Raw genomic sequence first — 14,638 nt, 5'->3', positions numbered from 1 at the left:
ATCAGGGTTGTTTTGGCAATGTTCAATGTTAGCCAAAAATTGCCACTGTTCATTTTCCACCGAGCCTTTCAAATAAACTGTGTCAAATTCTTACTCTTTTGCATGCTCTAGAGGTAATGATGCATTTCCTGAACAAAATGAATGATTGCTAAAAAACATCAAGATGGATTTTTTAAGCATGTAAATTTTTTTTCTCTGACTCACCTTGGCACTGATAGCCTTGCTTATTTATGACGCCCCTGAAAAAGAAAAAGAATGGTCACTAAATCAACACACATTTTGTATAAATGCACAAACAATAGTCAGGGAGACATGATGGGGAGTGTATTGGTCACTGGATCAAGAGGTTTGACTTTACACCCTGAAAGGTATCACAATGTAGAGAAGGTAATCACAATCTTATGGCAATGAGAGGAAACAGACCATGGATTGAGAGGCTTTAACAAAGTGAGAGATGAGAATTTTCAAATGCTGCTACTTTTGATTCATTTTCTGAAGCAATGGTAATAATGGCAATTTTGGCAAATTTCTATGATGCAAAAATTATTAAATTGAAACTTTCAAAAACGCCATCTTAGTTTATAGGCTTTAGGAACAAAGATACATTTGTATGCACTGATGATTACACTGTCAATTCTAGCTTCAATTCACAGAAGTGAAGAGTGTTATGTGATTAGCTACTTTTAAAAAATTAATATTAAAAGATCTTGAGCAACTTAAGTTGCTGTACAACATGAAAGTACATAGTAAATAAATAATTTATTTACTACACATTTGATGATTTCGACATTGCTGATCCTAGCAGTATGCAGGACGCGTGTCACATATCAACCTAGTAAAATGGCCCAGCTCACAACGAGTCTCTCGTAGCTCAGTTGGTTAGAGCGCCCAACCGGTATCTGCATAGATGCCAAGTCTCACGCTTTTGGCGTGAGACTCACTCTTTTTGACCCAATCTCACGCAACCACGCCATTCAGACAAAATATCACGCTTTTTTATAAAATACTACAACTTGAGAAAAAAGTCTTATTAATTTAAATAAAGAGATGTACTTTCAGCTGTACTTTGGTAGAGATGAACGCTAATCGAGTAGGGAAGAGTTTAAAAACAACAAACGCTTGCCCATAATGAAGGAAATTGCTTCTCTGCAACTTACATTTTTAAAATTTTTTTGGGGGGAATATACCCCCAGACCCCCCTAGAAGTTACCCCTCTGGGTCTCACTAATGCTCCTTCGGGGCAATTCAATTTCTCACTCCATAGCAACCAAAAAACTTGGCATCTATGTATCTGGGAGGCCATGGGTTCGATTCCCGTCGGGGACTCAGATTTTTTCTTTGTCCCACGCTCGTGTCATGTTGAATAATTTCTTCACTATGAAAGTACATAGCTGGGTTTGCATTTAGACAGTTTGACACAGCGACTTGAAGAAATGTAAAACGTTCCAACCACAATTCAGTTTTACTTCCTTGTGGCTAACTGTAATTTAAGTTATCATTAATTTTACAAGAAGCCCTGCTACTGCTTCGAAGTTTGTCAAAAGGGTTCATAAGGAATTGAAATACAGTAAAAACCTGCGTGTAAGAACCTACTTTTTTCAGAGTTTGGCAAAACAGGTTCTTGTATTATGGGGTACTTATTGACATTTTAGGCTAAGTTGGTTCTTAATTAGGTTCTTAATTTCTACAGAGTAGACATTGTTGTTGATCATCAGAAAATAGTATAAAATCTGGTCTGTTCTTCATTATAAATATTTATTAATGTGCCCATGTTGCCAAAAGTCCAACAACATTAATTGATCAATGATACAGTATTGTTGTTTCATAGTAACAGTTCAAATTCAACATACATTGTGCATTTAAATTTTGAGGTTCATCATTTAAATTTTCTAAACTCTCGATCACCTTTTTGGTTTTTGGTAAAAAAATATATAAATTAAATAGTTAAACCCCACATATAAGAACCTGTTGGAATTTGTTTGGCTAAACAGGTTCTTATACTTTGGGGTACTAAAAAAGCAAATTTCCGCCAGAAAGTTCTTAAATCCCTAGGTTCTTACACGGGGTTTTTTACTGTATTCTTCACTGCTACGATCTTATCCCTAATAAAGATAACCAACACAAAATACATTGTGTATATTCACAAATAAATTCAGATATATAAATCCATCATAGAGAAATTCTATATAAACAGTAGAACCCCGGTAACTCCAACTCTGAAGGGAAACGAAAAACAGTTCTAGTTAGCGGGGTTTCAAGTTATTGGGGTCGATTGAATATTTAATTTGCCAAGTTAATAAGTGATAGTTTACTGATTTTTCAGCACTTCAGTATACAGTATAGTGCAAATTAAACTTATCTCGTCAGAAACTCTAACACGATCATAGCTCTTATGATTAGAGTGGAAAATGGCTGCCAAAAACGTGATCTGTTTATTGCTGTAATCAATGGGCAACCGTGGCGAGTTGCAGAAACCGGAATTCGAGTTATCGGGGTAAATTTGACCCAAAATTTGATCAAGGGAAACGAAATTTAGTTCAAGTTAGCGGAGTTTTTGAGTTATCCGAGTTCAAGTTAACCGAGTAAAAATGACTGAAAAGTGAGGTCAAATCCAAGGGAAATGGAAGTTAGTTTGAGTTAGCCGGGTTGTCCGAGTTATCCGAATTCGAGTTACCGGGGTTATTATTTTTCTGTAAATTCAGATGTATAAAATCCATAGAGAAATTCTGTATGTTAACAACACGGGGCTGAAAAGGTTTGTTTAGAAGCATAAGTGTGGTTCCATTTTGGAAGCTTTTAATTACCAAAATGATTGAGACGTTTTAATAATTAATCTCTTGGCTTATACAAACTTATTTGTTCACCTGTTACTTGCTAATGAATTTCAATTGCTTAAGCTATGCTAATGATGACTGTTATTAGCATAAAATAAACACTAGCCACGATCCAATTTGAGGCAGCAGAGATGTTCGCTCAATAGTCCAGATTCTACAAACAAATTTGAGCAACTGTTCTAACTAGAATTTTTCAATTAGCTCAACATTAAATCTACTGAAGAATGGATGTGGAAATGGCTACAATCCATCTGACACACCACTTCTTTCTTCTAATGCATAACTGTCAACAGTTATTTAACTTAATCTTCATATCAAACAGGTGCAGAGTTTTTCAATTATAAGATCAAATACAGAATAAAATATATATATATAATACTGAAAATTAGTAAAATCATCTTCTTTCAAGGAATTGTGCCTTTTCTATAAAAACAAAGTTTGCAATGAAATAAGAAACAAATATGGCCAATACTTTTTTCACAATTGTTTCAAAAAATTTACAAGTTTCTAAGGTAAAACCATGGCATTTCAGCAAATGTTTGGATAATCTGGCTTGTTTTGACCATACTTTGGTGTGTTCTTGGAAGTGAGTTCAACACCTAACTGACAAATTAGCAACATTGAATCTATTTGCTTTGTAAAGACACTTATTCTGTGGTCTGGAAAAAATAATAGACTTAAAGTCCAATTTCAGTTTTTTTTATGTGTCACTGACCATTCCTACATTTCACTGTCAAGTACAGCAAATATTTCATCCAGAGCTGTGCTCTAGCAGAGCCCGGGTGCCACAGGTGACTTACTTTTGCCTTTGGACAAATTGTATAACTTTGCTCTCATAAAAGCTTTTAAGAGCTGGGCACCCAGCATTTCTTACATACAAGCCTTTGGGCACCCTGAAATTACTCTTAGAGCACAGCTTTGTCATTTGGTGAATTTACAGTTAAATTGAAGCAGCTTTTTTGATTTGGCCAACCTGTGAAATAATTTAGCTCTGTAGGATTTAACATGACTTTCTAATCTGCCCAGGAGACTAGTAAGAGATTTTGCAAATATCCAGGAGATTCCTGGAATACCGTAAAGTTCTGAAAGAAACGACTTTTGTTACTTTCATATGTAGCAGCCTTTTCCTGTAGCTAGTTTTGGGGGGTTACACCTTTCAGGGGGTTGCTACTTTTGCTACCTTATTGTTACTTATTTTCGCGGGAACTTTATTTCGCAAAAATAGAACAGACATATTTCGCAGGACTTAATTTTTGCAATTTAACCAAAAAATATGCTTAAAACATACACTTAATACAATAAGAAGCGTTAAAAATATAAATTTTCGTGGGTCTTTAATATCGCGATTTTTGAAAATCTGGAAAATTAAGTCCCACGAAAATAAGTACCAATAAGGTAGCTAAATCATGCATCACATGTCTAATAGCGTTGCTTGCACCTAAGCATGAACACGTGCCGCCGAAACATGATCTAATTGGGTATTAAATGTGGCATGATTGGTCGTCAAAAATTTGAAGTTTAGCAGACTGTACACGATGGGCACAAAGTGACCCAAAAACGCTCACCTTCATTCATCTTTTTCGTTTTTGATACTGGTTACCTGAAATTTTAAATAAAAATAGAACTCGTCATTCTGAAAAATCGTATGTTTTTTGTTTTTCGAATTTCGAATTTTTTGGCGGGAAAATGACGTCACAAAGTTAGCGCCAAATTTTTTTTTAATTAGTATGGAACATTTTTTGACAGTTTCTGAAAGAACTTGTCGCAAAGATCTTGAAACTGAAAAAATTTCTAAGATATGTCAATCTTATCAAAAGTTATCGCTAATTGAAGTTTGAATTTCCCGCCATTTTGTTACTAAAAATAGCTCAAAATGGCGGAAAACTCAAACTTCAATGCACCATAACTTTGGTTTGGATTGACGTATTTCAGAATTTTTTTCAATTTTAGGATCTTTGCGACAAGTTCTTTCAGAAACTGTCATAAAATGTTCCACATTAATTAAAAAAAATGTTGGCATCAACTTTGTGACGTCATTTTCCCGCCAAAAAATTCGAAATTCGAAAAACAAAAAACATACGATTTTTCAGAATGACGAGTTCTATATTTATGCAAAATTTCAGGTAGCCAGTATCAAAAACGAAAAAGATGAATGAAGGTGAGCGTTTTTGGGTCACTTTGTGCCCACCGTGGTAACGCAAATTTTTGCACTCAAAATGCTCACCACAAACACTGAGTACAATGATCAGGATTAATTTTTCGGAAGAAGTCTCTCTCTGAACTTTCGGCGCAAAAGTTGCCGTCACAGTCTGCCAAACTTCAAATGTTTTATGACCAATCATGCCACGTTTAATATCCAATAGGCCTTATGCATGATTACGTCATATGCTGAAAATTCACCAACCAACGTGCCGTTTTCACGTGGTTATTCTTTTCATCCTTGCTGCTTTGGAAATTTGTTCATGATAAAATTGACAAGTTTGCATTTGAAAGCAAGGCTTGGTGGCGTAACAAGCCAGTCTTGCGTAAACATGCATAAGGGCTATTAGATCATGTTTTGGCGGCACATGTTCACGCTTAGATGCAAGCGATGGTATATGACAACTTTCATGTTCAAGTCAATCTCTAGGGGACTTGACAGGGGTCTGCCTGCTTACTTCCATAAAACGAAAACTTTGCCTAGATTTCTTCTATTTCTCTCAGAACACGCTGTTGTTTCTCAGCCTCCTGGGGATTATATTTGTTTGCATTCTATTTTTAGACCTCGCACCCTTCGCTATTGGATTGAGTAATAAATCTTTGTTAGCAATTTTTTATAATCAAAATTGATTATTTCTCTGTGACTATCTTTGCATAACACACATCAGTTAATTTCAATATTAAACTGCTCAACACAGAAGATCTACAATAATTATCAGCACAGTTTTTAAGTAAAATTGTATAGAGCTGTTTTTCTTTATATGTGGTCAAAAACCAAAACCAAAGTAATCACTCTGGCCAATCACAAAAGACACAGTAAATCCACTGAACCAAACAAAACTGGAAGCAAGGCATGAAGCACGGGAAAACATGTGCAAACCAGCCACGATCAGTTTTGGTTTCACTTCTGACATGGATGAAAAAGTGGCATAATCATCAAGCTCGTGATGCAAAACCAGAGCAAATGTGATTTACTTTTGATTCTTAGCCGAAAACTGCTCTAAGCTTTGTGATTGAAGCAGTACAGTACAGTCATTTTCTCCTAGTCCAAATTACAAATTTTGGTGTTTCAAGTGCATGTGCACATTAGCAACATTAAACCAAAACTGTGATAACTTAATATGGTGAATATTTTAAAATTAAAAAACATCGCACACAAACTTTTTTTTCAAAGCACACCTGCAATGAACAAACTTGTAAATTCTATACAGTTCCTAGAGTTTTTACACCCATTGGGTAACCACTAAAATTTATTTCCATATAATAATAAACAAAAATTGGAAGCTCGTAACAATCAATCCAATTCACTGGCAAGGGCTCGAAGGCGTATATTTTAAGTTCATAAATATTGTAGGCAGACCTTTCAAATACACATGTTCCTTCAAAGAAAAAGTGATTGAGTTATTAAATGACAAATCAACTAACTTGATACCAATAACTTGCCCATTAGAATAAAAGTAGAATTTGAATTTTCTTTGTTTGATCTAGATGTGGACTTGCTGTTCTAAAGTAGGTTTTAATTCTTCATTTTTTTCCATATTACTATAATGGTTCGGCAAATTTGTTTACAATTAATTTTAAAAAAGCCATCAAAACCAGATGAGTTTTGCTAAAGTTTGCTTGTCCTCTATATATAAAATCACAAATTATTACAGTCACAAAAAAAAATTCACTTACTGTATTTAATATAGTAAAAAATTATATTCATAATTTATCAAACATCATATCAAAACACACAACTAAATGAAAATAATATAATGAAAAAGAGGTGTGCATATAAATTTATAAAATACTACATTTTAATAACACAATTTTGTACTCGATGTGAAGAAAAAGGAAAACTAATTTGTGAAAATGTGCACAAACTCACTATTACTAAAATGGAGACAAAACCACTGAAATTTGATCTTAGCGACCAAACCGATGTTGGGAAACTTTATGGAGTGTAACTCTGGAAATGCTTGTCAAAACAAATAACAAAACATACGGCTGCTTACAGACGAAGAGTTCAACATATATGTATTCAAAATTATACAATGCCCCAAAACATTGCCTATGCATGGTATTAAAACCCAACGCGACTGTTCGCAAGCAAAATGGAAAACAAACCACGATTTTGACGTAGATTAATATTTAATAAGTTTAATCTTGTTCGATTGAAACTATTGCCGCCCTTCAATTCTCTCTTCATAAATGAAGCTACTATGTTGTTTGGTTGAGAGCACATCAATCGGTCACGTCGACCAGACGATCGCGTGCGAGGCGCTGCGACAGCTTTGAAAGGACTCCGATTAATTTATTGCTCAAACACAATGAAATACATAAGTCACTTCGACAGTTTAGTATATGCTACTAAAAGACTGAATGCACAAGAAGAAGCGAATTCGAAAACTGATTAATACACCACAAAAAGGTGTTATGATATTGCTCCGTAAACAAATACTTTCAAAGCTCAGAGAAGAAATGTCAAACGTGCCTACATAGTGAGTCACAAGCAATGTCACTCACGGTATAAACATGCAAAGAATAGCTTTGTTGAACTCGGCAAAGCTCCACAAAGGGACAATTTCTGCGGGCAAAATATCTTAATGGCATCTGTTCTCGCCGTCTAATGGCTTACATAATATTTAAAATGCAAAAGAACATTAGTCAGCGCGACCAGCTGAAAGGGAAATTGTCAAGTTTGCTTTGCTTTAGTCTCAGTGCTCGACACGATGCCCTTTCGAGTCTGCAGTCACACAACCAAAGCGTAAATGCCTTTTATGCAAAATCACCCACAAAAGAATACAATACAATACGTGAAAAGCTAAAAGTCGCTCTTACCAAATGAATTCCTTGCAATGGCAACAGAAAGTCGGCTGTCTGAGGTAGGTAGCCATAAATTTGTGGCCGCTAATCTGGTGCACTCTTCGGCGCATAGCCCCTCTTCGGCCTTTTATACCGCCCTCCCTTTCCTTAAATACTCTTCTTTCTCGATCTGTTGAAAATAAACATCAAAACACAAACGCAGTTTAGCTACACTTTGCCTGAAACAAGAATTACTTAAATATATAGCTATTATCGCCCTTCAGTCGGCATTTTGCCGAACTATAACAAATACCGTCTGCGTGAACACGCGAATTGAAGAAGTCGCTAGCTTGTCGATGCATAGCATCCACAAACTTCTATCGCCATGTTTTAATCCATTTTTTTGCAAATAGCGAGAGATCCGCATTGTTGCAGCAATGCTGTTCAACTGTCAATAACAAGATAAAGAAAAAACCTACTAAAGCAAACGTAACGTGTCCAGGGGCGATCACAAATGGTTCGAAACTCGACATGAAATTTTGAGTATACTCACCCTGGGCTGGCTTAAGTTCGATGTAAAGGTGCACTTTTCCTTCTGGTTCGAGTGGGATCTGAAGATTCATTATAAAATGGCATTAGAAATGGCCAACCTTGAGACTAATTAAGTCCTTCTAAAGAAAGAGAAATTCAAATAAATTGTCCAGACCGTACCCAGATATCAGAGGTTCCCGAATTGATGATCTCTTCTAACATGTCTAAAGGCACCGACGAATTTGCTACAAACGGATCCGGAGGCATGATTGCGTTGTGAAATACAGTTATTCCTAGCGTCTCTCCATTTTCTATGTCGCTTTCAAACTCTTCGTTCCAAATTGGCGTTGACGTTTTCGGTTTTGAAGTTGTCTGTGCTATAGGCACATCGTCTACATGAACGGATACGTAAGGGTCGATAGATTTCACCCTTCTTGCAGCTAAAATCGCAGGTTTTAAGTCAGTCGCTTCCAACACCTTGAGTTTTACGGAACCCGTGAAAACCATGATGTCCTGGAAAGCGTCCGAGCTTGAACAACGGCACAGAAACACTCTTAAAATCTACGCAAAGCTCAGCATTTCCCACTCCGTCCACAAAAGCCGAAACAACCAATATTCCACTCTGCTTTAGTAAATGATAACAATATTCTAATACAATCACAGCGGAAGAGGACAAGAATTTCCCGGCATTCACAGTGCTTTGCTTGAGTGTCGGAAATTTACGAGAACTTTCGGGAAATCCTTTCGGCTATTTTCGGCATCTTACGGGTCTCTTCGGTCAGGGTGCGGCGATTTCAGATTCCGTTTGAACGAAAATTAAACAAATATATCGCATTATACAAACACAGAGCTGGGTTTTTCACTGTAAAATTCCAATAAATAAATAGAGCGCGAAGCTCAGAAAGACATCCTTTGACAATAGAAAAATTTCAAATATTTCTCTTTTAGCGGAAAATTGGATTAAATGGGATTTGAAAAGAAAAAATAACATTTATCACTTGAATGTGATTCTTCTTTTAAATTCCATTCAATCCATGGCCGCTAGAAGCAGGGGAAAAATGTATTTAGAAACAGAATTATTCAAGTAGCGATGAATTGAATAAAAAATGAATCGATATTGATAACCTGTCTAGTATAAGAGAGCGATTTATTCAAATCACGAGTTTAGACTATATAAGGACTGGTTTTTGAAATCGCCGTTGTCTGACTTTAATATGCCTAATATGTCGAATGGATATAAATTATAGGCTCACTGTGGTTTGAAGGCGATGATATTTTCCGACCTCTTAAAATATCAAACGGAAAATTAAATATAAATGATAGTGGGAAGAAAATTAGAGCAGGAAGGACATGGATAATAAAGTTCTTAGTTGTTGTTTTGTCATGGACCTGTTAATTCTAATGTGAAACGCTGCGAAAAGCACTCGAGCCTGAAAGTGGGTACCCTGTGGGTATAAGAAAACTCTGCTCTCTGAAGTGGGCCGTAAAGAACGGAAGAGACTTCTGCTGCCTGCTGCTGAAACCATCTATTTTTAAAACTGATGCTTTACTTTGATCAGATAATCTTCCTTCATGCCCCCCTCCCCTCTCCTGGTTATGTTTGGCAGCTTGCTCCCAAAGCGAAAGCAAATTTTAGCCCATCACGCAATACTAGCAGATAGAGGAGATGCGTGACGATCTTCAAAATTCAAACTAGTTTTTCATATCGTGTTTGCAAACAATTTATTTTGTCTTGAAAGCTCGGCGGGGATGTGTTTTGTCTCATGGTCACCGCTTTTCACCGCACAAGGTCAAATATGAAAGGGACGGGGATGGTTGTTGGAAAATTTGAATTTAAAAAAAATTACCCCTAGAAGATACAACTTTTCATAACTCTGATAGGTCGAGTCTGCCAGCACAGTGCGACGGTGATTTTTATTTGTAATCCTTAACGAGACTTTGACGACTAAAATATTGGCGTTCTGTCAATACACCCCTAAGCGAGACTGCAAGCATCCCCATACCTTATCCAATAGCGCTTTACAAAGACACCTTCCAGTTGGCTAGTACTGGGTTGAGCGGTTGTACAATTTCGACCTTTTCGTTTGGAGGTTAAAAGAAGGGGCAGAAGAAAGAAAATTATTAATGGAACACCATGCAAGAGCACCCCACGTTTTCAGGGGACTTTTTAATTTGGTGTCCATCTTCTAATTTTTAAATTCAAATTGTAATTTTAAAACTACATTTAATAATCCTATTTCTGAAACTTTCACCTCTCATCTTAAGAAATTAAAAATTGTTTACTGTTTTCCGGGATCTTTTCCGAGGTTAAGAATATTTAAAAATCGACGTTTCGATCAGTTTCACTGATCTTCTTCAGGCTGTTGTTAAAAAAGAAGATCAGTGAAACTGATCGAAACGTCGATTTTTAAATATTCTTAACCTCGGAAAAGATCCCGGAAAACGGTAAACAATTTTTAATTACATTTAATAAGTCTTCAATATTTCTTTCTATCTTCTTTCTTATTTTCTTTTTATTTTCTCCAAAACCTCCCCCCAAAATTTACAAAACACCCGAAAACAGTTTTATGAGATGAGCAGAGAGCTTTGAAATGTGAACAAGATATTGCCAGTAAACCCATGTTAACCCACCCTCCGATCGGCGCTGGGACAAGGCAGCCGAAAAGGCGTCTTTAACCGAAACTGATTATCTCAGCTCGTCAATGCGAAATCGGGTTGTTCCTTGTGGGTCAATGTTGGAAGAATGAAAAGTTTGTCTTATCTCCGTACTAATTTTCGGATCAGAATTTTGGAGAATGACTATGCATCATCTTGAAAAAAATAAAAAGCTTTCACCCATCCTGTCTTATAGGGATTTTTTGCGTATCTTTCTAAGGTTTTCTAATCAATTTGTCAAACTGGTGGAGCACGATTACATGATGGTTACTACCAGATCTGTTTTATGGATCGGACTAATGTTGGAGAATGGCTGTGTATGATCTGAAGAGACTACATGACCAAGCTCCCTGATTTCCAACAACGGGCTCTTCAGATAACAGAGCAGGAGGACCAACCTCGTTCCCAGGGTCTCTCTCTCACCGCCCCCAAGAGCGAGTGAGAAAGAGACCCTGGGAACGAGGTTGCAGGAGGACGTGCTCTGTAGAGAAGGGGGAGGGACAGGAGGGTAAATCTTCCTTCTCCCTTTTGTGCCAATTTCTCTCTCCCCTGTATTTTTGCCTCGATTTCTCCCACCTTCATACTTTTTTTTGGACCATTTCTCCCTCCCCCTATTCTGTTTCTCTCTCCCCCCCCCCCCCTCCGAAACAACTAAGATCTCCAAAGTTGCTCTCAGGTAAGCGAAGTAGGGTAAAAGGAAAAGGTGCCGTCCTAAATAAATTAAAGTATTGATGATGATGATGATGATGATGACGACGACGACGACGACGACAACGACAACGACAATGACGATGATGGTGGAGGGTCTCTTTTGAAGTCTTACGAGCGGCTGTTTCTTACAGCATGGGATTGTGGCAAGAGAACAGTACCGCCTGCAAACACCGATGATGATGATGATGATGATGATGATGGTGATGTTTCGAGAGGAAACACTGAACAAGAATAAAATGAGCAAGACAAGTCCATTCAAGGTGCAAATATATATATTTATTTTTTCGTTTCTATATATTAAATTTCTCTTCAAACGACCTCCTCCAGCCACGACCGAGGAATTCTAGAAAACTGTCTGGCGAATTATATAAAAATTTACAAAAATATATATCTATAAAACCTACCCCTTGAAAAGCTACGTTAACCGTTGTGTCAAGAACCACCGCGGCGTAGCTATGAAAATGCACCAGAGTGACTGATCATACGAGGAAACTTTGAACAGAAACCACGTGAAAACTAGCGAGGACTAACATTTCTGATGCAAAATACCTCAACACTACATTCGGAAAAGAGTGAACTATTAACGGTGTCTAGTATAAAACGCCAAAGACCTGGATGACGGCAAAAGCTAGGCATATTTTTAACACGCGACTTTAAATTCGATGGAACAAGTCCCGCTTAACTTAAGTGGGTTCTCTGGGAAAAGTACACGAGTTGACTATCAGGTTGCTAAGTAACATGATCACGTGTTCGCATTGCGCCATCCGAGCATCTGACGAGACGTCGCTCGGAAAAAAAAAACTCGTGCTGTTTCCAGATTGGGCAAAAGGAATCGGGAGTTCAACGGGTCCCTACCGAAAATTAACGGAACTTGTTCGATCAAATGTATCAAAAGTGAAAACACAGTTAGATATTTTAGCGAGATGCAACTGAAAAGATCATTTAAATAAGGGACTAGGCCCCAAATGGCGATAAAGTTTGTACATACTATTAACAAGAAAACCCGCCAGATTAAAAATGAAGAATGTAAGGAGTTATAGAGCAAGCCAACGCGGACCTCACTTTTGAAATTGCGAAATCAGATATACTTAAGACGAGATCAAATAACATAGGCAAAAGACAAAAACTTGCCTGGTCAAACTTTGGAAGAGCTTCAGATTTTAAACGATTCTATGCAACAATGGACGGATGAAAGGTCCGCAAATCTCGGCAAAACGTAGCATGATTTTGCCAATAACTGTCTGGCTTAAATCAAAGTATTCACAAAGCCAGTTAAATATTACAATAAACCAATCAGAACTCGGAGAATAAACACGTGAGCAGCGGCAAGCACGCGAAAGTCACGTGGGCAAATCACGGTGCACGTGATTGGCTGAGTAGACAAGTCCTTTGCTCTGATTGGCTAGCAAAAATGTTATGAGTTTTATGAACTATTATCGAGCTCAATAAACGCGAAACCAAAGCGAAGTTCTAAAGTTGGCCATAGGCCCTTACTCTAACTCCTTACGAAGTTATAACATGTATTAATAATTCTTACAAATTTGGCTATATATATTATATCCCTACGTCTTTGGTAACCTGTGGTTTATAAATAACAGCCTTATTTATTTCTCTATGTAGTCGGAAAATTTACACTCTGGGCTGGACTCCCGGCAAAAAATCCTCTCAAAATGGCAATGGAATGAGCCTATTAGCCTGTCAAAATCCAAAAATTTAACAAACAAGCTACGGTATTGGTCGAGGACACACACATGTTTATTAAAATGGCAACGAGATAAGCACGTGCCTTCGAGCTCAATCATAAGCTGCACTATTTTGATTTCCATTGTCCGTGAGAGGATCTCAAAGGCAAGCTATGTATTCACATTTCAGAATTTTGCGAGCAAGCAATGGTAACTCAATGTTCATGGCTCGTATATGAATATTTGAATCATTTGTGACATAAATTCGTCGCTAAAAGAGTAAAAATATATATACAAGGCTAAAAAGATTCCAAAATGTTTAATACCAAACGTTTACGACTAATTGCCACCACCCTGTCCAGGAGAATTCACCTACTTATCGGTACGTTTGTTTGTTCAAAGAGAAGCTCTTTTTTCTTCATTCATGGGGCCCTCGCATAAGGACCTCATACGATGCCCTCACACAAAGCCTTCGCATTAGAACCTTATTCGAGTCCCTCACATCTGTGGTTCAAAGAGTGAATCTGATTTTTTTTAGTCTTGTATATGTATGTATTTTTTAATTATTTTTACTCGCCCTTTGTAGCTGTTAATAAGCCATAAATTACTAGGCACAGCCGGTTCAATGTCTCTAGGATACTGCGATCCTATTTTATAAGTTTTTCGACGCTTCCACTTGTCGATTCGGTATTATTCACAGTTCATTCCATTTGATTTGTAATATTTCTTTGCCATACCAACTGACTTCAATTGGATCATTCAATTCATCACGTGACCCTCTGCGCATCTGACCATGTCATCATCGTTTCTGCGGTCGACGTCGCGTCATTTTAGCTTGTCATGTTTTGTTGGCTGGTCGAGCCTGAAAATCACAAATGTGAAATAATTATGTTAATTATGAAAATTGATTTCACGCTGAGGGCATCTCTTTTTCCCAAGATCTTAATAACCAGAGCACTTTTTTCAAATTCAACGTTTTCCTTTCTCAGTCTTTTCTTAAAAATTCCGCAATTATTCCTGACACGTTTTTGGAATATCGTGGTTTGTCGTGATTGTTATTGGACGCTTATTTCAGGCGAGCGCGTAAACTGCGCCAGACACAAAAATAATAAGTTTGACAGAGATGACTAATGTCAGGAGTTAAGCCCAAGATCTTCTAAAAAGGTTAACACATTAGTTATTTACTGGCTATGAGGTTAATACGGTTTTTAACTTGAAACTGACAAATGAGGATTAGTG

At 37.1% G+C, this 14,638-nt stretch overlaps 2 protein-coding genes across 6 annotated transcripts in view; both read right to left on the bottom strand.

Annotated features, from left to right (window-relative positions):
* Positions 1 to 9,022, bottom strand: part of LOC144637281 (calcium-independent protein kinase C-like) — a 30,280-nt gene extending 21,258 nt beyond the window's left edge. The window contains exons 1-4 of the mRNA XM_078496413.1: positions 8,532 to 9,022; positions 8,374 to 8,431; positions 7,857 to 8,010; positions 205 to 239 (exon numbers count right to left, since the gene is read on the bottom strand). Of these exons, the coding sequence (XP_078352539.1) occupies positions 205 to 239; positions 7,857 to 8,010; positions 8,374 to 8,431; positions 8,532 to 8,858 (574 nt within the window). The 5' untranslated portion in view covers positions 8,859 to 9,022. The remainder of the gene's footprint in view (positions 1 to 204; positions 240 to 7,856; positions 8,011 to 8,373; positions 8,432 to 8,531) is intronic.
* A 2,949-nt stretch (positions 9,023 to 11,971) lies between these two features.
* LOC144635718 (delta-like protein 1) overlaps positions 11,972 to 14,638 on the bottom strand; it is a 36,943-nt gene continuing 34,276 nt past the window's right edge. For all 5 annotated transcript variants that reach the window (XM_078494797.1, XM_078494800.1, XM_078494798.1 and 2 more), the window contains exon 14: positions 11,972 to 14,261. The gene's annotated coding sequence lies outside the window, so the exon portion shown is untranslated. The remainder of the gene's footprint in view (positions 14,262 to 14,638) is intronic.

This window comes from Oculina patagonica, chromosome 13, assembly GCF_052425735.1.
Source record: "Oculina patagonica isolate OP01 chromosome 13, crgOcupat, whole genome shotgun sequence".
In the NCBI taxonomy this organism is placed as follows: Eukaryota; Metazoa; Cnidaria; class Anthozoa; order Scleractinia; family Oculinidae; genus Oculina; species Oculina patagonica.
The sequence above is the reverse complement of the archived record's forward strand: the minus strand, read 5'-3'. Positions and strand labels throughout refer to the sequence as shown.